Below are 27315 nucleotides of genomic sequence, written 5' to 3'. Positions count from 1 at the left end.
CTAGTCCGCAAAAAAGACGGTGCGTGGCGTTTCTGCGTGGATTATCGACACCTAAACAAAATTACCAAAAAAGACGTCTACCCTCTACCACGAATAGATGATGCGCTTGATTGCCTCTATGGGTCCCACTATTTTTTCTCCATAGACCTTCGTTCCGGCTACTGGCAGATAGAGGTAGATAAAATGGACCGTGAAAAGACGGCATTCATCACCCCCGATGGCCTATATCAGTTCAAGGTCATGCCCTTCGGCCTTTGTAACGCTTCAGCCACCTTCGAACGAATGATGGACTCCCTGCTCAGAGGATTCAAATGGTCCACCTGTTTGTGCTACTTGGACGACGTCATCGTCTTTTCACCAACATTTCAAACTCACATAGAGCGCCTCTCAGCCATTCTGGGAATTTTCCGTCGCGCTGGCCTGCAGCTCAACTCGTCCAAATATCACTTTAGACGCCATCAAATCACAGTGCTTGGCCATTTAGTAGACGCCAACGGTGTACAACCAGACCCGGCAAAAATGAGCGCGGTCAAAAACTTTCCTGTACCACGATCTGCTAAGGATGTACGCAGCTTTATCGGACTATGCTCCTACTTTCGACGCTTCGTGAAAAATTTTGCGCACATAGCGAGGTCGCTTACGCAGCTCCTCAAGAAAGAAATCCCGTTTTCATGGGGCTCCGAAGAGGCTTCTGCGTTCTCGACACTCGTCGCTCTTCTCACTACCCCTCCGATTCTGGCGCACTTCAACCCTGCTGCCCCTACGGAAATCCGTACAGATGCAAGTGGGCATGGCATTGGTGCAGTGCTGGCTCAGAAACAACATGGCCATGATTGCGTTATTGCATATGCCAGTCGCCTCCTATCCGCCCCTGAACGTAACTATTCGATAACAGAGCGTGAGTGCTTGGCTCTTGTATAGGCGGTGGCGAAATTTATACGGACGCCCATTTTCGGTAGTTACCGACCACCACGCACTCTGCTGGCTCAACTCTCTGAAAGATCCATCAGGCCGCCTTGGTCGCTGGGCTTTGCACCTGCAAGAGTTTTCCTATTCGGTGGTCTACAAATCTGGCCACCTACACCGTGATGCCGATTGCCTCTCTCGGTACCCTGTCGACGATCCTGAGGACACTGATGAGCCCACGGAGAACTCTATCTTGTCAGTGTCCGACTTTCTTAATATTGGGGAAGAACAGCAGCGTGATCCAGAGCTGCTTGACATCATCAGCCGTATGAAATCCTCCACAAATGACGCTTCCGTCCGCTACTTTGTCATTCAAAAGGGTGTCCTATACCGTCGCAATTTCCGACCAGACGGGCCCGACCTTCTCATTGTTGTGCCTAAGCATTTGCGCCGCTGTGTTCTCACCGAACTTCACGACGCTCCCACGGCTGGACACCTTGGCGTATCCCGTACGTACGAGCGCGTCCGGCGCCGTTTTTTCTGGCCAGGCCTTGCTCGTTCGGTACGCCGATACGTTGCCACGTGTGACCTATGCCAACGTCGTAAAACACCGTCGCTGCTACCCGCTGGCCATCTTCAACCAATATACATACCCGCGAAACCATTTTACCGTGTTGGGTTAGACCTGCTTGGTCCTTTTCCCACATCAACATTGGGAAACAAATGGATAGCCGTTATTACAGATTACGCTACACGCTACGCTATTGCGCGAGCTCTACCGACCAGCTGTGCAACCAACGTCGCTGACTTCTTGTTACGGGACGTTATATTGATTCACGGTGCTCCGAAACAGCTTCTCACAGACCGTGGCCGTACATTTCTATCCCAAGTCATCGCCGACATTCTGCGTTCTTGTTCCACGCAACACACACTGACAACCGCTTACCACCCTCAAACAAACGGCCTCACGGAACGATTTAACCGCACTTTAACAAATATGCTCGCTATGTACGTGTCGCCCGACCACCGAGACTGGGACCTTGCCTTACCCTACGCAACTTTCGCGTATAATTCATCCCGTCACGACACAGCGGGCTTTTCGCCGTTCTACTTATTGTACGGAAGAGAGCCGACTTTACCACTGGACACAGTCATCTCAGCTCACACCTCGTCCACCACCGAGTATGCCCGCGACGCGATTGTGCGAGCCGATCATGCCCGTCAGCTCGCTCGCGCTCGGCTCATGGCGTCGCAAACCAACCAATGCCGTCGGTACGATGCGGAACATAGAGACGTACATTTCACTCCCGGTACCCTCGTTTTACTCTGGTCCCCTCATCGTCGGCTGGGCCTATCCGAAAAACTTTTGTCTCATTACACGGGACCCTACCGTATATTGCGCCAAGTAACACCTGTCACCTACGAGATCAGCCCCATCTGTCCATCATCTACTATGCGGCCCAGTGATATCGTACACGTCTCGCGGATCAAGCCCTACAATAATGCGTCAGATAACGACCTTTAAAGCACCGGGACGATGCCTCCGCCGCCGGGGGTCATGCTACGTGCCAGTGCATGGAGCTGAAGAAGACGAAGGAGATAGACTGGCGCGAGCTAATCTGTGTGGCTGGCGCTGCTCGCCTAACCGGCTGAAAATACATCGGTGACTACCCCTCTGAGTCAGTCTCCTTCCCGTAACAATATTATTTAGTAAAGTCAGTCAAACAGTATAGTTTCTTCATTGGAATGTAATAACGGGTACCTTAAAGTTATGTTGTTCTAAATGTAGGCATTCACGGAGAGTGCATAATAATTGGCGCCTCAAGGGGTTAAGCTATTTGACGCTAGATTCGTCACATAGGCGGATTCGTCACTCACCCGCATCACAGCTGTAAGGTAGATCTGCTCCATGTCGGCCTTGGCGTCCTCGTCGAGTCGGTACTCTGGGCGTGGGTGGGCTCTGATTAGCGCTTGCTTCCGGAAATACTGCGGTGTTTTAGAAGAAGGGCAATTAAGCGAACACTAATCAAGGCAGGAGTCTTGGAGGCATCATCAAACACACAAACTGACCATCGCCGTGCCTCAGCATGGCGTCAACATAAGAGAGGCAGAAAATCACGTGATAAAGTCACTGAATGACGTCACCGAGAAGCCCCAGACAGAGAGTTTCCTGAAAACAAACTAGAGGGGAGTCTGGCGGAGCGATCGTTCAGCCACAGTGGGAATGACGGGTAGTAGACGGATTTCTCTTGTATTCGTGCTTGTGGGCTCCCAACGCACTTAAGGCTTTGTTTATTGCTGTGTTTCGGTTTTGTTTCGAATGAAAGAGCGGACCGCTGTGAACTTCGTGAGTCGATTTGAATTAGCGAGCCTAAAAAGGTCGAAGTGGTGAAGCGTAGCTGTTCAAATTTTTGCTGAACTTTGTGCTGCGACAAAGGCAGATTCAGGCCACGTGGAGCCAAACAGCTAGAGAAGAAAGAACAAACATTAGACAAATCCGTGTACTACCTATCATCCCCATGAAGGCTGAAGCGCCTTGCGTTGCAGCTCCCCTAGACACTAGCGCCAGGGCCCCCTATTGTGTATATAAAGGAAACTCTATGGTCCGAAATCGCAAAAAAAATTTTGACGTCATACTGACGAAATATTGAGCTAACTATGGCATCACATGGCGTGACGTCACGTCATGACGCGTTGTCACTTGGCCGAACGTGGGCTAGTCACGCAATCATTGCAGAACCCGGGTGAAGTGAGAAAAACCTGCAATGCCTCTGATCACGGAGGCCAAGGATAACGTAACGCTAGGTGCAGATAGCTTTCGGAACGGGATGGTGGAGGATTAATGCATCAACTGAGAAGTAAATGAATACGATGTCTTTCACCTTCGAGTCACCTGAGGTACGATTCTCTTATTATTCTTGTAATCATGACCCAAAATCTTAGAACATCACACCTATACTTATGAATTCTGTTTTTTTTTTCTTGTGATACGATATTGCACCAGGCCCTGCGCATGCGCATATATGTGCCCTTGGTACTAAATCCCTCAACTGAACAAGGCATGTTACCTGAACTAGTTTGAGTGGTCTTAAATTCTGTCTCTTCTCAGCTATCGCAACACTGCAGATTCTCCACCGCAGGTTCATTAACGTGCAATTTATAATACTCGATCAGTAAGGCACCGATCGGAGCAGCGAGTTTGCTCCTATACCCCTGGATTTACGCCACGACGTTGTTACAAAAGGTGTCTGGCAGTTGGTGGTCTATATTATATGCAGTAAGCGTGTCAAAGCGTCATTGACAAATTTTCTCTTATAACAACCCGCCTATAAACGCAGATATTTTTTGACAACGCATTAGCATTTCAACGCTACACGTATTATCTGTGACATAGAGTTACTAGGGTTCCCCCTGCCCCCCTCCCCCCGCAATAAAAATCATGTTGGGACCAGACAGAGGCGAATCTCATTCAGAGAACATTATTCTGAATAGTCCCTTCTTCTGAATTTAATTCAGAAGAAAGGTCCATATGCTCAGATAAATTAGCAGACAGACACACAATCGAATGCGTCACAAAGGCGAAAGCAGTATATACGTGGGCTGAGGATTGCACAAAATTTTCAGCATTGAACTGTGCATATATACTTTTTATGTATTTATATAAATTTTATTTGTATAATTTGGCGTAGTTCAAAGAAAGTAAAATATGGGATGTGCCATAGAAATTGCTCGGCTTCAGAATGTTTTGAAAGCAGCACAGTGCGACCACCAGCCGTTCGGCACGTGAGCAGGATTACACCTCCACAATGAGTGGCAAAATAGGCAAAAATAAGTATGTGCCAAACAATTCCATTGAGAAACTATGTCGCGCTTTGGTCCATTTTATTTGACACTTATTTTCTAAGAGCAATGCTTTTCAGAACAGCTTCTTGGCTTTATTAAGCTAGTTGCAGGATAATTTTGTAGAACGCTGTGGCAACCATCGTTAGCACCAGTATCATGAATGTTCTAGAGTTTGATATTTTGTTTGCTGGGGTTTTCTCCAGCTTAAGCAATGAAACGGCGCTTCTGCAGAGTGTCTGCTCTACTCTCTTCCACCGCGGTCTCACAACGCCAAAATCACCCCCCTTCCTTCACCGGGAGAAATCCCTGGTGCGCTGCTGGCGAGTGAAAACGGTACGTCAAGATACCACCGCTCCGAAAGTGCAGCAGTATATGCGTGAATAGCAGGTTGCTAGCTAAGACACGCTCTCAAACAGAAGGATCTAACCAGCGATTGTCCAGAGTTCTTTTTAACTGCTTTAACGAGCCCTGTTAGGAGGACCTGTTTAACGTGCACGGTTTCCTAGGTGGGCTGCAGTTCGTTCATGAACATTGTGGCAGAACAGCGCTAACTACGGAACAGCGAAACATACAGGAAACAACGTTGGTGGCAGTTAGCGCTATACGTCCTGGGTGTTCTAATATCCCGTAGTTTTCACTGTTCTCAGATAATGCTCAGTTAATAAGCATATATAGGCATCACGGATGCTTACGCGATTACACCCAAAAGATGCGAGTCACAAGGCACAACCTCTCAGCCATTCGAGTCCAATGATGAGTAAGCGAACTAATGGTGCATTCGGGTGCTTGTTTCAGAGCACTACGGAAGCCAAAAAATGTAAAAGAGAGGCTAAGCATTACTACTATAGAATAAGCGGACCAGCAATAGATAAAGAAGAAGGAACAACTTGCATATCTGCATGCTGGTCCCCTGGTGGCACCTTAAAAACACTGAAATTTACTTGAAAACACGTTACACAAGCACGCTCAAACGATCCCCCCCACCCCCGAGTGTGCCATAAGTTTGATGAACCCGGAGTTCATCAAAAGTAACAATTAACAAACAAAGTGAGGAACGTAACAACGCAGCTTGTCACAGTTGTGGTCCTCGCGAGAGGCGCGAGTCAAGTCGGAGGAAAATTACGAACCCGGAATCCGGGTGAGATGGGGTTGTTTCCTTCGGCCAACAGGCGTGACTTTACTGTTAGATTCTGAAAAGAAGGAAGAAGTGAAAAAATGTGTATATATGCCGAGTGTCCCAGGTATCTTTAGGCAAAGGTTAAAAAATACAATGCTAGAGGTAGCCAAGTGAAATCGGTTGCATATCGCTCACCTTTCGCACCGCTGACGATATTTGTTTTTATTTGCTTTGTTAATTAGAATTAGTTATCTGATTTGCTAAATACTGATTTTAGGCAACACATCTGGTTTTCAAAGGTTGAGGGTGCCTTCAGAATCTCCCATTTCTTAGCGAACTTCGGCGACATTGAGCGTATCTATCTATGTAGCCGCCTACGACTTTTATCTCTACTGGCCGTTTGGTTAACGGTATCAATACCAAAATTAGTATGAAGTAACGTGAGTGTATGACGAACATAAGTGACTAGTCATAACATGAAAATCGTGAATGTCATGATTTAAATTTCATGGTCATGCTGCTCTTGCAGTGATTTCATTCACACGACATAATGTAAAACTGTGCCATGACTACATGGCAAACATAAGTGATATAGAACCTAACGTGGAAATCATGACATGCGTGTCATGTAAGTCATGACTACACGCCACGCTCATGGAGCACTCGTGACCGTTTCGCTAGCTTCACATGCCAAATTTGGTGTTACGTGACGCCACTGAATTACGAAGGTATATGACTGGTGCAACCATGACAATCATGAGATGTGTGTCATGTAAATTATATGTGGGGTTTAACGTCCCAAAACCATATGATTATGAGAGACACCGTAGTGGAGGGCTCCGCAAATTTCGACCACCTTGGGTTCTTTAACGTGAACCAAAATCTGAGCACACGGGCCTGCAGCATTTTCGCCTCCATCGAAAATGCAGCCACCGCAGCCGGGATTCGATCCCGCGACCTGCGGGTCAGCAACCGAGTACCTTAGCCCATAGACCACCGTGGTGGGGCATGCGTGTCATGTAAGAACATGACTACATGCACGCTCATGATGCGCCCGCGGCCGTTTCACTAGCTTCACATATACCAAATGTGGCATTACGTGACGCGAACGGACGACGATAGTAAATGACACGTGCAAACATGATAATCGTGACATCGTGTCATGTAAAACATGACTACATGATGCTCTTACAGTGTTTTCGCAGTCGTTTCGCTAGCTTGCCGCACACGAAATTTGTTATTACGGGACGCGAATGTAGGCCAGTGTGCTCAGATTTGGGTGCACGTTAAAGAACACCAGGTGGTTAAAATTTCCGGAGTCCTCGACTACAGCGTCTCTCATAATCATATGGCGGTTATGGTACGTTAAACCCCACATATAAATCAATCAATCAATCAATCAATCGACGGGACGCGAATGGATGATGAAGGTCTGACTGGTGCAAACATGATAATCACGAGATGCGTGTCATGTAAGAACGTGACGCTCACGATGCGCTCGCGGCCATTTTTCTAGCTTCACATATACCATATATGGCGTCACTTGACGTGAATGGACGACGAAGGTAAACGACACGTCCAAACGTGATAATCATGATACGCGCGTCGTGTAAAACAAGACTACATGCTACGCTCATAACACGCTCGCGGCCGTTCTGCTAGCTCCACATATACCAAGTATAGTATCACGTGACGTGAATGCACGACGAAGGTATATGACACGTCCAAACATGATAATAATGCTACGCGTGTCATGCAAAAGATGACTACATGCTACACTCATAGCGTGCTGGCGACCCTTTGCCTAGCTCGACATATACCAATTTTGGTATCACGGGGCATGAATAGACGATGAAGTTAAATTATACTTTCAAACATGATAATCATCACATAGAAGTCATGTACGTCAAATTTACGTCCGCCTCGTAAAGCTGTGCTGGTTTTAAAGTGTCATATCAATTTTCCTCATTCGTGCTTCACATAATCGATTCCCACTGTACATGGTATCTGCCAATTTTTCGTCATATAGTTAGTCTCCCGTATACTGTTTTTCCAATCTGCAAATAAAAGCTGCGAAATACAAAATGATCCACGTGACCAGCGCACTTGCACACCATGACCGTGCTTTTTTCAGCCGTGCTTTGAGCAAACAAAATCAGCTGCGGCAGCGGCTGGCCAGATCTCTTGCGGCATGTAAGCCACCTCCTTCGATGCGGCACAAGGACGTTTCGAATGCGCCATCTTTAGCGTGCCAAAAATGCTCCTTGACTTGACTAGCCACCGCCTCAGCGCTGCGCGTTTGAAACGCGTTTGTGCAGTTTTCTTTACATATTAGACCTCGTGTACCAAGCTTTCAAGTACTTAGGCGCTATCAACTACCAAATAATCCTGTGTATCTTGTTCAATGCTTGGATGGGGCTGTCATATGGGACCGGACTCCTAAAATGAATAACAATGGACATGAAAGAAAGAGTGATAGGTTAACGAGTTTAACTGACCGATTGGTTATTTTGTAAGAGAACAGAAGTATATTACATGGCTGAGCACAACACGTGTTTCCCCTTCTCTCCACCTCCTCCTCCCACACACACATAAAAAGCTATGCGTACCGTTCTGGCAGGGTTGAAACATCTGTAGTGCGCGTTCATCTTGCCCACTGCGTATGTGCCAGGCCACATGAGCGGGAAGTTATATCCAGCCTTCGAGTAGCTTCCTGGCATGAAAACAAAAAAAAGATAACTTGCTTCGAACTTCGGTGATTTTACATATTTAGAAAAAACGTGTTTTCTGAAGATAACCGCGTTTTCATTCAGTCAAGACTAGCAGTCATACACCCAATGCGGCACATTGATATATTAATCGTACGACATAAGTCATTCTGCCTCAAACAGCACACATAGCTGTATATGGAGTTACTGCATCTGGCTTCTCTTGTCAGAGCAAAACACGACACGACAGTATAGAGCATGAACTCGTGTGGTCTTTGAAAGTTTGCTGTAGAGTGCACTCGCGTGACCGACAAGAGCGCGAATGCAGGCATACTAAATTACCGCAAGAATCAGTCAACATATACGACCAAGGAGGAATAAAAAAAACGTTAATCCTCCTTGCATGCGACTAGACGCCACCAAAAGCGACCACAAGCCGCCGTACTTGAGGACAGGGATGAGTGTTGAATGTCACGACGTCACATCCGCTTTTGAAGTCGAAAACGTACGCAAAGTGGAATACTTTATCATACGCAATAGCAATGCGAAACAAGGCAGAGTGCAGCTGCTTGACAAAGTAGAACAGAAGATAATACAAAACGTATATATCTCGTTTATGAACGAATAGAGAGCTCATTTTCTCATAACGTCACGTGAACAAACTAATGGCATCGTGAACTGCGTCGAAAAAGGAAACGCCAGCAGAGAATAACGTCCTCGCCCTATGTGTGTTCAGAGTTTGTAATTAGGGGCCCTCCGATGCGCCTATACACGTAGTACCGCCGTCTCAATGCCAACTCACCGGCATTGTTCAGCATTTTCAGGATGTTCTTCGAGCCGTAGTAACCGAATACGGCGTAATTCCCCATGCTGAAACAGAAAAAAAAAAACGAAGACTCTCAGTGTAGTACAGCTGCAGTATATATCGGTCAGTGTTCACTTTATCTTTTTTTTAGGCTGCAGTGGAATGAGAAGAGGGTTGTTTCTTTGCGGGTCTGCAGTGCTTCCTTGATTCGCATACACGAAATGCAAACACTACCGTCAGGCACTGCTGCTCAAGCGCTATATATGTGGCTTTGACGGGACTGATATGTGTGCTATACTTTCTTGGGAAATCAGCAACAAAGATTAATTATTATTATTATTATTATTATTATTATTATTATTATTATTATTATTATTATTATTATTATTATTATTATTATTATTATTATTATTATTATTATTATTATTATTATTATTATTATTATTATTATTATTGCACGGCTGGTTAACCACTCTTTCCCTCCTGCTTCAACCCCCTGCTCTTTTTTCGTGTCGAGTGCACTGCAAAGCAAAAGCAATACTCACTAGGCCGTGCTGTCCCTGTAGAACGATGGTCTGAACATTCCGAAGGGAATGACTGCGAAACAAAATTGATAAGCGTCATAGAAAACAAGTAATAAAATCAATAGAAGATAAAGACAGGTGATGTATACGAATAATAACACGTTTCCAGCTGAAGCACGGCAGTTATGACGCAAAGGAAGACGGTTTAAAATGACCGAAAAATGAATAAAAAATGCAGCATCACACTAGTGCAGCCAAGCCTGAAAAAAGTGCATAGCTGGGCAGCTTTTTTTTTCCATCTTCGGTTTTCTGTCTTTTTTCCTCAATTTTACTATTTCTTCGATTTTTTTTCTCCATTTCTGTTTACTCCTATTTCATCTCTCTTTCTATTTCTCACTCATTCCCTTGTTTTTCTGTTTTTATACGTGGTATTTCCTGCATTACGACAAGTGACGACAGCATGCGACGGAATACGACATTCCGGGTCCCTAATATGCTCCACCCTCAATATCGTCAACAAGACGCTCGAAGAACAACAGGAGGAAGACTTCTTGAAGCAAGCAAGCGCTCAATTTGTTTCACAGACGGCTGTGCCTGTGTTTGCGCGAAGTGACGACAGCATGAGACAACCAAAAAAAAAAAAAAAAAACACTCGCCACGCGCGCGCGGAGACCCAACCTCGAGTCTTCGAGCTAATCTCTTGCTACTTACAAAAAAAAGGCACATTCGAGACACCGCATCACATTCAAGACACCACATTTATGTATACAAGACACCGCATGATGTGATGTCTCGAATGTGCCTTCGTTTGTCCGTGTCCTCGGTGTACGCTATACCATCAATTACCATGCTATACTATCATCTCTCGCTACGTCACAAAGCACAGAAGTTTTTCAGGTAACATTTTTAGTAGCACACCGCATGAATACGGCTTATTACTAGGATTTTTATCCGAGGGGGGAGCGCAATGCTGCGAAACATTGCGAAGAGGAACATGTGAGGCCTTTTTCGTCATCTCCAACGCCTAAATTGCAAGACGTGTGGAGGATTAAATACACGAATCGCTATTGTTGACCACTTAATCGGTGGTTGTCACAAATTCCCGACGCCCTTTTCTACAAGTATTGAGCGCGTGGGCAGAAGACGTCGACGCGAAGGCGGTGGGTTAATCGACACTGATGCAGTGATCAAGCAACGTCATAAAGTCGGAGGAACAAATTTATAATAACGGGCACCTCGGAGCAAGTCGCGCTGCTGATATAGTCCACGACCGCTTCGGATTTCGAGCACCACTCCCTCCTGCCAATTCCGAACCAATTCACCGAATAAAGCCAACCCCAAAGTGCACCACAGCCACGTCTTCGACGGGAACCGCGATAACGTGTACTCTTTCCCCTCATCACGATGAGCTATATAGCATATGTGCAGAGACGTTGCATATGGTTTCAAATTCCTGCCTACGTACACATCAGGTTTGTTCCGTAGTCGTAGGAGCCGACGTCGTCGCTGTACATCATGGGGAACCTGGACATAAAAGAAAACACGACTTCACGATTGAACAACTATCGAATTCACTGTGGAGAATTTGTGGTCATCTGTCGTCACAAGCCTCGATTGCGTCTCTTGCAAAACGCACGAAATAGACTTACACTGAAGCGCAAATTTTACACGTGAGGCGTTATTCCTTGCAAAGAGAAAAGAACGCTAGACAAAAATTAAAAATAAACGTGGGAAAGGCAGTAACTTATGTTGTTGTCTTCTTGTGCACACACGTGTAAATAATAGGAGGGGGTCGAGTGTGTCTTGGCTTCCTCCCTTCCCTCCCTTTTGTGTTAAAGCTGGGAGGGCCTCTGCTTGCAAGTGGACACTCTTCCATGAAGGGACACCTCCTAATATTTCAAAACATTTAATTTGCTTGAGAGTTAAGCAATGCGTGATCTCCGTGACTCGAATATCTGAAGCCCCCTCCCCCCCCCCTTAAAGCAGGAGACGTTCAGTACAAAAGTGCAAGTTCCTCCTTTCTTAAAAAGGTCACCGTATAGAGCTAGATCTTTCTGAAATGCTACGGATCGTCTCGCGCCTGGGTTTTACCAACCAAAAGAACAAAAAAAGCAGATCTATTGTAGGCAGAATAATGAAAAACTGAACCATTCCATATGCACGTTTACATATGAGCGAGCAGATGCTCTGTAACAGGCTTCCAAAACTTCTAATCTACTGGGGGGGGGGGGGGGGGTTAGAAAAAGTGGGTAACGATTTAAGAGTACAGGGTACTCTACTATGGGAGAGCTTAAAGCCGTCCCGGGGCTATGCCAGAAATTATGAGGTATGACAAACTTCTAATCTACTGGACCTGACGTGAAATTGCTATCGAATCTACCGGTAAAAGAAAACAGACATTTTGTGTGTCTTCTCAATACATTATACCAGTGCAATATTGCGCGTTTCTCCTTTCTTATATGCACTTCTATATTGTGCTCATTTCTTTTTCTCTCGCTTACAGATTGCGGTTTGATATTTTTTTACATGTTTACGAATTCCGTTTATTTTACATAAAAACAAAAACGTATAATCGAGTGGTATTTTTCGTATAAGTGCCATTTTTTTTATATTGCATACATGCCATGTTGTATGCCTTGTAAGAAGGCCATCATTCCCGTCAAGTGAACAGTGTTTCACTTTTCGGGTCTGCGCCATTTTCTTGTGTATGTAAAAAAATGGAATCGGGATTGAATAGAATAAAATAAATTTGTCGCATAAGGTGGTTAGCGCAAGCAGCCATGCATTAGCCGGAACCCTTACTTGTGCTCATGGGCGCGCGCAGGCATGGATTCCCCTTCTGGGGTGGCAAAATTCCTTCGGAGCACCCCCTCTCTCTTATGTCAATGTTATGAGGCTGGCTTTGCACCCCCCCATACTCTTAATTATACATGGATACTCTTAACTGTACAATATTTAAAATCTTAATTGTTTTGAAGAAAAAAAAAACGAGCATGAGCGTCACACAGGTGAAGGAAAAACAACCCTGAGCTACCAATAGCGTTAACGCACTTAGCATGACGAAGTTCGTTTCTAACTTAACACGACAAGTAGCTCTCAGTGTTATTTTTTTTTTACTTCTTATCTGCGCATTGGAAAGGCTCAAGATTTCAGAGTTGCTTTTACTGACAGTGTGCTATCCCTAACTGTCAAGAAAGTCGCATGGTGCGTACGAAAGATAAATCCCAAGGGGGACACTATTCGCAAGGTCCGTGTCCCCTCACCATGATTTTACGCCACTAATTGGCCAGTAACCAACACAAATCATCATCAGATGCATCAGATGTACTTCACGCCACGGAGCGCCACCACGCGGCGGTGCATAGTCTTCAAACATTAAACATTGAAGCACACGCACGCACGGAAATAACGGGAGAGAGCGACCGCGTTTCATAACGCCCGCGCAAAGTGATGACGCACACTTACGTAACTTCCCTTCAATGCCCCACCTCCCTGTGTAGCTTGCCGCAGGCTCGTCGGGACGAGAGAAGAAAGGAAGCGCTTGAAGCGAGAGACGAACTCCGCTCGTTCGTGACGGGTTCGACACGTTCTCACGGCAATTCACTCGCGAAGCAACAAACTCCGACACTGATTGAGACTATTCAATGATTTCTTGAAAAAAAAAATCGGTTCATTACCCCTGTAAGAACTTCGGAATTCAATCATCGGTGAAAAAACGACCCCTTTCACGTGTTCACCGAAAGATCGAGCTGTGCCTTCAGACTCCTGTCAACTCGTCTTCAGTGTTCTCAGCCTTACCCGGATTCGCGTTTATACTCACACGTACACCAAAGCAGTATCGCGCATATATCATTTCAATACTTATTGATCGTAGGCGCGAATTACCTAGGCGGATGCCTCGACCTCCTTCCCGCCAACTCTTATGGGGAAGTTCATGATAGCAAATACATCTTATGTTGTCATTTCATTTAAGAAAAAAAGAAGGTAACCTACTGGTTTGCGACCACTCATAAATCAAAAAAGCGCGAAGAGCAGCCCGGACTACGGGAGGTGTTGAAGAGCGTCGACAGCAAGATCGAGAAAGCTAATTCTACGCTAGCGAACTCGTGAGTCGACTCACTCAAACTGAGATTGAGCTGTGTGTCTGAGTGTGTGAGTCCGGGTGAAAAGTGTTTTGGCGAGCTTGAGTGAGTCCGGTTGAAGAAAAGTTTCCCCGAGCCCGAGTGAGTCCCGCTCCGTAAAATCTTGGCGAGTCCAAGTCCGAGTGAGAGCGCAAAACATATTTCAATAGTGAGGCTTAGTCAGCTCCACATTTTTTTTTCCTTCTTTACAGCTACGCGCGCCGGATTACGAAGGGTTGTAGTGATATAAGCGAATCGTCATGTGTATACTGTTTCCCCGTTCTCCGAATTTTCGCGCTTATCCTTTAGGGACAGCTACTTTGCGGGCGACATGTTCGAACTCTCACTTTTGAGCTTGCATCGCAAAGAATGGAAAACTCACCGTTGAATGTAACCGTCTTTCAGATCTGTCTCCGCACTCTTCCAGTAATTAGAAAAAATTTCCTTTCTGTTATCGAAGAAGGAGACCAGGCTGAATTCGTCGCTAGGAACAATTTTCTGGAAGAGAGGCGATGGAAAGCGAATGTGCGATGTGCCAGAGCAGTTGCACTGAAGACTAAGTTTCTTTTTTTTTTTCAAGGGCTCCTAAGCCACTCTGCGCTTTAAGGCCAACTCCGGCGATTGTTCGAGGTCAATGAATCTCAATGAAATTCGCTGGGTATGTTCCCTTTCACATTTTAGTCCTTTATGCCAAATCACAGGTTTGAGTGATGCACTGATCGTTTGCAAATGAATGTTAAAGATTGCCTCGAAAAGATCACCTTTCTTGCCAGAATTTTTGGCAACACTGTCTGTGTGACGTCCCGTTTGGCATGTCAACGGAAGTGACGCAACCGATGGCATCGCTACTTTGGCCGCTACACAGCGTTTATTGCGCTTTCCACAAGGTGGCGGTGTTCGGCACGGGTATAGCCCGGGAATGCTTTCTTTCTTCCTCTGTGGTGTTTGGCCAGTGCTTCGCTCGACTGGCTTTCACAGTTTTCATACTCCACGCTGGCGGAACCAGTATACGGCCTCCGGCTCTACCAAATAGTACGTCATACGCAGACAGGGCACTCGGTTCGGTTTCGGTATCGCACATTTTTGCTTATTAAAATTATTTTCACGATTTCTCGAGAATTTCAGCTATTGGGCTCGTGACAAGAGTGTCTCAGGAGCATAGAAACACCATAGCCTTGACATGGTCGAAAAGTCGCCGGAGTTGGCCTTTAAAGAGGAGGGAGTGGTTCCTTTTTCGTATTCACTACCCTTCGTGTAGGCGCAATCTACTCATCGCCACTTATTTCTTCATAACAGGACGGTGTCAATGTCAGCGGTAAGCTTTTAGCACTTCAGTATTTCGCACTTTCCATTTACACGCCCTTATCTCACCTTGTAGAGAGAAAAACACACACACAAAAAAACGCAGTAAGCTATTTGATCGCACTCGATCAACATTCGTGCGAGACAAGTAAGCGTGTGCGAAAATGCGAGGATTTCAAACAACAAAACGAATAGCTCGAATTCAAATAGCCGAATACTTTGATAATTTCACAATAATAAACTCCGATGACAAAAAAGCTCGTATCAAAAGAGGGACGATACGCTTCTTGTTTTAAACATATAATTGTGAAGATGCATGCAGCACAATGTTTCATGCCACTACCGACGCTCTATATTGGTAAAGGGCAAAGCGTTCTAGCTTGAAACTCCAGTGTCACCAAAGCGCCAGAGTCATCCATACACTTACACATTATGCCCATTATGGCATTCATTATGACGTTGACCTGTGAATAGTGTAATATTTATATATCATTTTTGTTTCGAAAGTTCGCCATTTCGCGTCAGGGGCAGAATAACGAATGCGATAGCAAGAAATCGGAATACCCCGCGAATAACAACGAGCAGCTCGATAATTGCAGCCCGTTACTGCAAAACAAAAAGGAGACACTCGAAAAAAAAAATGAATTGCCGAATCACTTAACGGTGAGCTGGGCAGCGGAGCACGCAGCCCAGCTCACCGACTCGAATTGCATGGACCGATGCAAGACGGCTGCTAGACAAAGGTCCGGCCGGATAACTTAGCGTCTCTTTTGTGCCTTCATCCGATGCCAGAGCCGTGACACAAAAACTTCTTCAACAGGCTATCTATTGTTGAGACTCACACCGCGCTGGAATTAAACACACAAATAAAAGACACACTGAAGCACAGGTAGGACACACACGAGCGCGAACTAACAACTGTTTATTCGATGGAAATGTGACACACACATATATAGGTTGAAAGGAGAGAAAAAAAGAAGAAAAAGAAAAAGAAAAAAAAAAAAAAAAAACCTCTCCTTTCAACCTATATATGTGTGTGTCACATTTCCATCGAATAAACAGTTGTTAGTTCGCGCTCGTGTGTGTCCTACCTGTGCTTCAGTGTGTCTTTTATTTGTGTGTTTAATTCCAGCGCGGTGTGAGTCTCAACAATGTTCAACCAACTAGCCCCCACTCTTGCCCTTCTAACCGTCATTTTAGGCTATCTATGCCTTCGACGGAGACACCTCAAAATCAGCATACAAACTAGGCGATCAATATCTCTTGTTCAAGATGACACCCAAGGGCCTATGTATACTCGTATGCAGGTTTCAAGAACGCAGAGCTGGATCAACCGTACCGACACCATGACCTGGAGGCAGCCCTGACTAAAATGAAGCGAGGAACGTGGCCAGGGAACTATAAAGCAACAGTGATACTTTCTAACCTTCCCGAACTGGCCTACGATGCGTCGTAGGCCAGGTATATGCCAGGTATATAGGGAAAGTCGCAGTCGTCCATCGAAACGTCGCGGTGAATGGCCTCACATTCAGAGCGCAGTACACAACACATGCGGAGGAAATCACGCTAGCTGCCACAGACCGGGACTCGCTCATCATTGCAAATTCGAAAGGGGCCAGCATAAATATTCTACACTCGGGGACAACTTTCTGTGGCAATGAAGGGTAAGCTATGCGGGGCGCAGCTACAGCACATGTGCTCTTCCGCCAAATAGTCCGGCTCGACTCGCTTTTCGAATGCTGGCCGTGTTCGAATGGTACCACTGCATAGAACTGGCTACGTCTGCTTACACAGCCATTCGTAAGTTAAATTCGACACAAGCTCCTTCAGCGAGTCGTCGGAATAGCTGGAGAGCGACGAGCGCTCACCTAAAGACGGAGACGCCATTTTGAATGTGAGGGGCACCTAAAATGTGCGACGTTTTCAGATGTGCACAAACGCAAAATGACGCTTCACGAAGTGAAACAAATATTAATATGTTCTTGATTTGTTCAGTGTCGCTTTATAAACATCATCCCTTAGGAAATAAAGCAATGTTGTTTTCTTTATTATCCTCACGCGGAAAACACCGACACATTTGTGGGACTACATTCTTCAGCGGTGGCGCACGGCCACTTTGGTTCCGTATATCTTTCCCTTCATTACCACAGAAAGTTGTCCCAGAGTATACACAGCTACGTCTCTCACCTGGCATACCGCATCTTACAAAATAGCAATTACGTCGGAGCCCCCGCGTACCATATAGAATCTTATGGGCTCCAACTCATATAGGCCTCGAAGCCAATTAAACGGAAGAGTCCGCTGCTCTCATGTTCACTCTCCAGGTAACATATTCAGACGCTTCCGAAATGAATCCCAAACTTAATCCGGTTCTAACATATAGAAAAATTACTGAATTATACACATTCGCCTAAACCATGTAAGCGCCTTACAAAGGCAGAAGAACGCTTACTCCGGCCCTTTTGCATCAAAACACTGGTGTGTCCGGTAGTTTTAGAATATTTCAATTCTGCCTATGCAGGAAAATACCCGCACTGGGCGGAGACGTCTTCGGACATCTTCCGCATGGTGTGGGCATGCCAGCCGACCCCTCGCATCACGCCAAAACAAAATCCCACGGGGAAATACTGGGAGGCAGCCCTGCTCGGCTGTTCCGTCCTGGCGAGCCAAAGGCCCTGGTCAACTGAGGCCGAGTCGCCTCAGTCTCCAATAGGTTTATCAGTGAGGAGCCGACCTAGTGTTTGGGAGGAGCGTCCCAGACCGGGCCATCTTCCGCCTACTCCCTGTATAAACATTTAATAAAGTTTCTCCCTCCCTCTGAGAGCAGCGCTCTGAAAGTCGAGATGCAAGAATACCATAGAAAGTGACGACGGACGCTTAAGCTTTTTAAATAAAAACGATACGCTAAGACATTACACACCCCTCTGCAATGGCGCGCCCTGCATATGCTGTGGCAGATGATAGAAGAGCTGTTATTTGGGTCGCTTAATACACCTTGAGAGTATACGACCAAGTGAATAGAGGATGAAAAAGGAGAACTTGCACACACGATTGTACTAACAAGCTCACTTTAGTGCAAAACAGTTTTCTCCTAAAAAAACTAGGCGGGCACGCGCCGCTCAAAGCATAACAAACATAAAATAACATTAGTATCAAGAGAGAAGAAGTGGCTAGCACCACTGTGATCAGAGCCTTAACTATAGTTCCTATACTGCATCAGTGATACAGATGGTGTACTTGCGAAATTATCCCCTTTCATGCTGGTGTTATAGACCCCATAGTCAATGGTAAATAAAGGCAGGCTTACTTACCGAGTTCAGTTTAGTAATCATGTCCTGATTCGGCTTGTCTGATGAGTTCGGGTAGAATGCCATGTAATCCAACTGTAGCATCTAAGAAGAGGGAATATCCAAGATTAAAAAGTCGCCGCTACCGGTTACGCCTGACCTGAATACAGCCCACGATACGTTTACAGATGCTGAAGTGCGGCTACTGCTGCCACAATCGATGCGGCTATGTATGTGGTGTGGAAGGGGAGAGTTGATGGGGAAGGAAACTTATTTTTTAAATTTTGAAAAATCCCCTGTTCCGCCGAAAGGGCGAAGAAGTGAATGCGATAGCAACAAGTCATAATGGTACACGATATCGAGCTAACGTTCGAACGTCGGTCGATGGAAATACAGCCACTTGCAGTACATGGTTGCCAGGCTTGACCACACTGCGCTTATTCGGCTACTTTTAGGCCGATCGCAGTAGAAAATAAATGTCTCGGCTACTTCGGTACTTTTTAGTTATTTTCTTGTAACCTCACTTTGAACCAAATAGCAACATGTTGTGAGGTCGCTGCCACTGTCGTACTAGTATGCGGCGTCAAAACATGCACGGTGACCAAGGAAGGTTGCCAGCTCCAAAAATTTGACTCTGGCGTTTGCATTACACAAACTATTTTTTTTTTTGTTTAAGTGGCTGGGACTCGGGGGTGGGGGGACTGTTGCATGGCGCCTAATTCAGCACACTACTTATTGCTCGTCGAGATTTCAACTGCACTTGGAAGTGAGCAGAACAACCAAAAGCACTGCGCATCCACGTCATTCTGCCCTCATCGACATTAGAAATCGAAAATCTGAAGACCTGTACCACGTAATCACGCACGGTCCAAGAAAACAGCGCAACGCTGCTCCATTACTAGTACAGGTATAGCATTTGACATAGGAAGAAAAATATTTGTTTTTAATGTTTCAGAAAGCTGAAGGTATCTAAGCGAGAAATGCTACGTATTTGAGTTCTTACCTGCAAACACAGCAACGGTGGACGCGCTCGTCAAAGTGCTCGGCAAACATTCCCTATACTCACCTTGGTATACAAGTTTGCTCGAGACTTCTCGCTGGAAGCAATGGAGAGAGCGTACGAGTGGGCAAAGGCGTCGAGTAACATCTGCGTGAACTGCATGCCGACTGTAAAAGCCTGCAAAGCAAAGGTACGTGAATGCGAGACGTGTCACTACATTTTGGCGGTACCATTCAAGCGGCGAGTACTTCATCACACAAGCCTAACGCAAACAGAGCAGGTGGTAGTAGTGAGCATGGGTCACGCGTTTCACAAGCAGAGTCAGGAAAACGCTAGCTTGTCTTATCACTTGTGGTCACCGCAAATTCGAAGTTGAGAGCTCGAGTGTGGGTTCGAAAAGCCTCCCGAGTATGTGACCGTGGCGCAGTGGATAGCGTGCCCGGCATCTGTTGTAGTCGACTGATAAATCATGGGCTCGACTCCTGTGAGCGGAATTAGTTCTTCGATTTTTACCTCTGCCATCTGATAATGCGCATCTTTTACGACGTCATTTCCGTGAAGGAAATACGTCACTGAAGTCTCTGTGGACCACGACATACACTTTCGTCTTAATAAGCGGCATCATACGCCATTAAATTGCAAGACTCCCAAGGGTTACCCGTACAGAAGCATCTAGAAGGAACACTTTTCGCTGTAGTTTATTTAGTAAAGCATCATAACCAGATCACACAAACGCAAACGATTCTTTTTTTGTCCACTTTTGATTCATATTTATGGATGTAATAAGTACTACTCTACACTTTCAAACAACAGAATCACCCAATAACTTTTTTGGATGAAATCTGGCCGAAATTTCTGGAGCTCTACTACGGCGTCCATTATGATCATACCGTTGTTCTGACATGCTAAACCCCAGAAGTTATAGGATTGTTTGTCGACACATTCATTTGGTCGATTATACACTCAATAAAAAAGCAGCCGTACTAACAACAACAACAAGTAACACTCTTATTCACACGTCACCGAAATTACCTAGGTTCCTCCGTAATTTCTTTTCATCGGGTGGACTTCATAAGATGAAGAATGCGCGCATTTAAAGCAGCCATGACACGTTCACCCAACAATTTGTGGTTTCCAGTGAAAACTGGAAGCATGGTGTATTATGCCTATGGAGATATTAAAAGTGGACCATAAAATAATATCTTATTGCAAAACAGGCCCTAGAAGTCACCAGCAGTAAGTTCTGCCCACCGCCGACATCGGTGCTAAACCGACGCATTTATAGTCGTTTCTTACCGAATGCGGATTCTTGGGGTCCTTGGGATTCTTGAGACCGAACGGCCAGTAAGTTTTCTGCAGGTAATTTTCAGCAGAAGAAGCCATCGCGGTCGGCAGCATCCAGTCGATGTAGCGGGAACACCACAGCAGCCTCACGTCGTCAGGTATCACCCCTTTCACAACGTAGTTACCTCCAATCCTCAGTGTTGTGTCTAAGAATATGAACACGTAAAATTCGTCCCTGCAATTGGAAGAAAAACACGGAAAAGAAAGATTTACAATAAGACATCTTAAAGGGGGTCATGAAATGTTGCTCCTTAAACGATATTGTGGAATCACATTATCTTCACTTCACTTTTTATTTCCTTAAGGGCCCCCTCAAGGGGGGTATGACATAAGGGGTGGGGTTACAATTGGGCGACATATATGCATAATTATAATACACAATTATACATACAAAAAAATATACGTAAACAATATATATATATATATATATATATATATATACATTTGTAAAGTATGCACATCAACCAGATATGCATATAATTAGTAGCCACATATAAACATAAGAGTAAATTAGTGCTTAAGCTTCTCAGCAAATGATCGTTTTAGGAGCGACCTGTATGGACTCCTATCGAGGCAAAGCCTCGGGAAGCTTATCGGTCATGGACGCTTAGCAACAATTAACGTCCATGCTTGTCTATACTCTTCTTACGCTGACGTCACCTAAAACGTCACCTAGTCTGTGTATGCGGCGGTTCTCGATTCCTCCTTATTGGTTTCGAAGCGACGTTTTACGACGATCTTGAACTTCCTTAGATACGGTTATCTTACAGTGATACAGTCTCGGCCATATTCTACAAACGCATAAAACCGGCGGCGTTTGTAGTTTTCATCATCTGCATACCGGTTTAAGCGTTCCGCGCATAGTGAGTGATATGTTCTAGCGGTTTAGGAACGAGCATCGCTACACATCGTAGCGTTTTTCAATAATCTGGTTTCCAGTCTATATTACACCCCGAAAAGTTGCATTGGCAGGTGACGTAAGAAAAACAACAAGTGGGATGCAATGCAGAAGAATTATATGCTGCGTTATACACTCGGGATTCTGTTACCAGAGTCCCTATTACCAGGGTCTTTACCTTTGACGGATCGCGAGCATCGTCTGGCGGCGTTGCGACCCCCCCCCCCCCCTTCTTATGTGAGCTACACGACCAGCGATGATGTCAGGAACTTAGCTTGTATTAGTGCAGCACATATGAAAATGAAAGGAGAAAGACGACGGAGACAGCCAGGAAGGTAGACGCTAATATATTTCCCCTTTCATTTTCATATGTGCCGTGCTAATACATTTCATATGTGCTAAGTTCATGAATAACCAACTCGCCCGAGCCACAACACGCTGATATTGCTTTATTGTATATACAGTACAGAAATCAGCAACTGTGTTGTGCATACCAACGAATATATGAATGAATTTTGAAGCTGCGACACTGTCTCCCTGTGCAAGGCAGCCGGCGAACCGAGTGACAGCAGCGCAGCAACGAACTGCGCTAGATCGACGCCAAGTCTCGCACGATGGCGGCGGTCACTTCACGCAGGAAGACTACAGTCACGATTCTCGGTTTACGCTTAGCCAGAACGCATTAGTAATCGTTTTGAGAAGTTACGCCTCATATTTCGAGATCAGACGTAGCTTCTCAGAACGATCACTAATAAGTGCCGCTATAATCTAAGTAACGTCATGATATGCATGTGATAATTTGCATACTTGCAGAAATTGTAGGCTAGGAGAGTGCATACAGTGTCAATTTTTATGAAAGGGAACACGGGGGCACGTGGCCTGCACGCTCTGGCGGCTGCTGGCAGCGCGTTCAAACGGGAGAAATAGCAACCACCGTCTCTTTTCGCGCCATCTCACGGTGAGCAAAACAACCGTTCGTTGCTGATATATAACGGCAAGATTGCAACCCCTCCATTTTCAAGGCGATTACCGACTCTCGCGTAATCGCCTTGAAGGGGGGGGGGGGGGGTCACAATCTTGCCGCTGGTTCCTGATCGGCGACGAACGGTTGTTTTGCTCACCACGAGATGACGCGACAAGAAAGTGTGGTTGCTATCGCTCCCGCTTGAACGCGCTGCCAGCAGCCGCCGGAGTGTGCAGGCCACGTGCCCCCGTGTTCCCTTTCATAAAAATTGACACTGTACATTACTGTACTGTACAGAACACATGAAGTGTGAGTACGTGCAATTTACAAGGACTTAGAAAAAAAAGACAAGGACGCTGCGCTATAGGCTTCCTGCTCATCGTTTAATTTCGCACGAACTGATAAATATCACGTAGTCGTGACGTTGACAAAGACAGTGGTCAGTACGTCCAAGATGAAACTATTTATTCGGTCGCAGTTGTGCCCGGTAAGTAGAAAATCAGATTACAGCAATACACACTGGCACGGATAGCAGCGATCAGCCGTCGACCAACGGACAAGCGGTGACGCACTTCGGCATTTATGCACGTGCCGTCGAATATTCTAGCGTCATCGCTAGCGGCAATGTAACTTCCAAAAGAATCTGTAATGTTCCCGTTGTGCGCGTTATCGCATCGGGTTATCTCGATGGTTCTTTAGTCAATAGGCGTGGTTGCGCAGGGCAGCACTTACACGCGTAATGGAGTGATAAGTAGACTTGAGAAAGGAGCGTTGCAATATAGACCGAGCAAGTGAAAACAACAGAAACAAAAGTACATTCTATGGGTCACATTGTCGAATCTCACGTGTGTATAGGAAGCCAAAGCAACGCATGGTGGCGCTGCTGGATGGATGGATGGATGCTATGAGCGTCCCCTTTATAACGGGGTGGTGACAAGTATGCCACCAGGCTCGACAAAAAAAAAAAAAATCTTTTTTTCCCTTTTTTTTTATGTTGGCCTAATGCCTCTACTTCGATAAATTCTATCTTAATGGAAAAAAGGTAAATTTTCAGCTTAAGTTCTCTGCCATTTACGGCACACTGTCCATATTTTTTTTTTCCAATATTTATTTTTGTCCTTTCTCTCTAATTTTCTGCCACCAATACTCTAACCGTCTCTTACTTATTTCAATCGCGGGTGTGTTCAGCTTTCCATTGTTGTCCCTAAAACCCAAGGCTTCCTGTAGGTTCGTGCCCAAACGTACACCTGGGTGGATATCTCCACATTCAATCAGAACATGTTCCGCCGTTTCCTTATCTTTCCCGCAGCATGTGCATTGTTTTTCTTCTTTACTGAATCTTGCTTTATAACTACGTGTTCTAAGGCAACCCGATCTCGCTTCAAACAGTAAAGCGCTTCCCCTTGAATTATCGTAAAATGCCTCCCTCCTTATTTCATTTTTGCCCTTTCGGTAGTTACTCAAAGCCGGTTTTTTCTCCATAGCTGCCATCCAGTAAATCCTCTCCGCCTCCCTGACTTTTCCCTTAACGCTCTTTGTTGACATATGGCTCACAATACCAGCCGTATATTTACTAGTGAGTCTTCTAGTTCTTTTTCTCCACTGTGTGTCCACGCTCTTCCTATACAAATAACGGAACACCTTCTCTGCCCATCTACTCTCCTTCATATTTCTTAGCCTTTCTTCGAACCTTATTTTGCTCTGCGCTTCCCTCGCCTCAAAACCTGCCCACCCCATATCGCCCTTTACAGCCTCGTTTGTCGTCTTCCCGTGAGCACCCAACGCGAGGCGTCCCACAGTCCTTTGATTTACATCCATTCCCGATTGCACCTCTGCCCTCATGCACACCACTGAGTTCCCAAAACTAAGCCCTGGAACCATTACACCCTTCCACAGACCTCGAAGCACCTCATACCTATTGTATCCCCACAACGCTCTGTGCTTCATTATTGCCGCATTCCTCTTTCCTTTTGCTGCCGAGGCTTTTTCCTGTACCTCCATGTATCTATCACTCTCATTTACCCATACTCCAAGGTACTTGTATTCACTTACCCTCGGTATTTCTTGGCCTTGTATGGACACCGTCTGATCACAGGGATCATTGAATACCATCAAACCACACTTCGTTACACTGAATCCTAGTCCAAGAGCTTCACCTTCCCTTCCGCATATATTCGCCAGCTGCTGTATATCATCTCGACTGTCCGCAAATAAGACGATATCGTCCGCATAAAATAAACCTGGAAGCTTCTGCTCAATCATCATGCCGCCCTGTTTGTGTGACAGATTAAAACCAATGTTGCTACCTTCTAGCGCTTTTTTCCATACTCACCATGTACAGCATGAATAACAGTGGGGACAAAGGACATCCCTGTCTCAGACCCCTGCTAACCTCAACGTTCTCTTTGCTACGCATTCCTTCCCACTCTATGCAAACTGTATTTTCTCGGTATATCTCCCTCAAAAGCTGTATACAGTCGTCGCCCATGCCCATTCCTTTCAATATATCCCACAAAATTTCCTGATTAACGTTGTCGTATGCCCCAGTGATGTCTAGAAAAGCCACGTACAAGGGCCTATTCTCTATTTTAGATATTTCTATACACTGAGTGAGAACAAACAGGTTATCGTCTAACCGCCTGTCGACTCGAAATCCGTTCTGAAGTTCTCCCAAAATATCGTTATGTTCGGCCCATGTTTCTATTTTCATTTTTACTGCTTGCATCGCCAACCTGTATAGTACCGATGTAATGGTTAGTGGTCTATACGAGCGAATCTTGTCCTTTTCTCCCTTGCCTTTATAGATTAAGTTCATTCTACTTTGTCGCCAACTGTCCGGTATTTGTCCGTCCTTTAAGCTTTTTTCTACTGCTTTTAACAATGCTTCTTTAGTGTTATGTCCTAGTTCGTTAATGAGGCTAACGGGAATCCCATCTAAACCCGCGGCAGTGCGCTTTGGAATTTTTCCTTCGGCCTTTTTCCAGTTGAAATTATCTAGTACTAGCTCTTCCTCTGTTGCTTTCTCCGCCACACTTTTACTCACTGGGGAGATCCCCTGGACGCTCTTTTGAAACGAATCGGCTGTTACCTTTTGGATGTAACCTAGCGCTTCGTACCCTTCCAATTGATTTCCTCCTTCATCTAGAATATGTTGTTGCGTTGTGACAGACTTCCTACCTAGCGCCTTTATGTGGCTCCAAAAAATCCTAGGCGCGGCCTCCTTTTTTTCGTGTATCTCTGTCATCCAGCGTTCACTTTCACCTTTAATTTTTGCCTCTACCAATTTCTGTACAAGGGATTTTTTCTCCAAATATATTTCCCATATTTTTTTGACTTCGTCCTGCGGCCGCTTCTCCTTTTTTGCCTTTCTATGCTCCCGTGATGCTTCGCGTCGCTTCTCGATCGCCTCCCGGATTTCCTTGTTCCACCAACTTTTTGGCTTCCTTTTTCCTTTCCAGCAAACGGTTTTCTTCTCTTTCCCTACCTCCTTCGTCATTAGATGTAACAGCTCCCTATACTCCCAGTCCTTGCCTGGTATTTCGCCTACTTCTTTCTCGACTCTTGCGGCTATATTTATTATTTGTTTGTCATTTAAATACGAGCTGCCAGACTTTGATTCCATGCTCGTATTTTTAGTTTCGTATCCCATTTGTAATGTTATTCGTTTATGATCACTACCCAAGCTGTTAATGCCTTCCTCGTCTATCCTCATTTCTGTCAGTTTGTGGTAAATTCCTTCAGTCATGAGACAATAATCAATACTTGATTGCTTGTTTCCGACTTCCCATGTGATCTGGCCGTCACATTTAGGCCCTGTGTTAACTATCTCCAGACTATGTTGCTCGCAAAGATCTAGTAACAACTTCCCATTGGTGTCTGAATATCCGTCAAGGTCATGTATGTGGGCATTCATGTCCCCTAGAAGGATGATTTCGGCCCCATTACCAAATTCCTTAATATCCGCACTCATGCAATCCACTATCTCCTGATTCTTTTCTCTGCAGTTATTCCCCGTCCACAAATAGGCTACCCCTAGCCACGTTTCCTTTCCACCTACTGTGCCCAGAACCCAGAGGTGCTCTGAACACGTCTGTTTCACTCTAACCCATTTGGCTCCGCGGTGAATTAGCATTCCTACACCCCCACCTTTCCTTTCCGATATGGTCCTGTTACACCCTTCCCAAACATAATTTTTAATATGTGGTGGCTCTTCCAAGTCTCTAAGGTGTGTTTCTGTAACCGCATACACGCCTATCTGTTCTTTGTTTAACTGCTCCTCAATCTCTAACCATTTTGCCTTCTTTCTGCCACCCTGCATGTTTATGTAACTAATTGCAACACGCGCCTTTTTCCTTTTTCTTTTACCTTTTTTCTGGTTTTTCGCAATTCTACCTGTCAAAGCGTCCTCCTGTTTGTTTTCCCTGTTACGAGCTACCCCGGACTCCGAAGGGCCCGTGAGCCCCCCAAAAAAGCTACTGCGCGTCCTGCCAGTCGCC

The 27315-nt window shown here is 45.5% G+C and overlaps 1 protein-coding gene across 1 annotated transcript in view; it reads right to left on the bottom strand.

Annotated features, from left to right (window-relative positions):
* Positions 1-27315, bottom strand: part of LOC119162026 (uncharacterized) — a 67202-nt gene that overhangs the window by 5809 nt on the left and 34078 nt on the right. The window contains exons 11-20 of the mRNA XM_075887781.1: positions 20910-21132; positions 19680-19790; positions 18638-18718; positions 14407-14522; positions 11369-11427; positions 9925-9976; positions 9377-9444; positions 8476-8579; positions 5877-5939; positions 2785-2892 (exon numbers count right to left, since the gene is read on the bottom strand). Coding sequence (XP_075743896.1) covers positions 2785-2892; positions 5877-5939; positions 8476-8579; positions 9377-9444; positions 9925-9976; positions 11369-11427; positions 14407-14522; positions 18638-18718; positions 19680-19790; positions 20910-21132 — 985 coding nt within the window. The remainder of the gene's footprint in view (positions 1-2784; positions 2893-5876; positions 5940-8475; positions 8580-9376; positions 9445-9924; positions 9977-11368; positions 11428-14406; positions 14523-18637; positions 18719-19679; positions 19791-20909; positions 21133-27315) is intronic.

This window comes from Rhipicephalus microplus, chromosome 3 (assembly GCF_043290135.1).
Source record: "Rhipicephalus microplus isolate Deutch F79 chromosome 3, USDA_Rmic, whole genome shotgun sequence".
NCBI lineage: Eukaryota > Metazoa > Arthropoda > Arachnida > Ixodida > Ixodidae > Rhipicephalus > Rhipicephalus microplus.
This window is presented reverse-complemented; position numbering and strand designations above follow the sequence as displayed.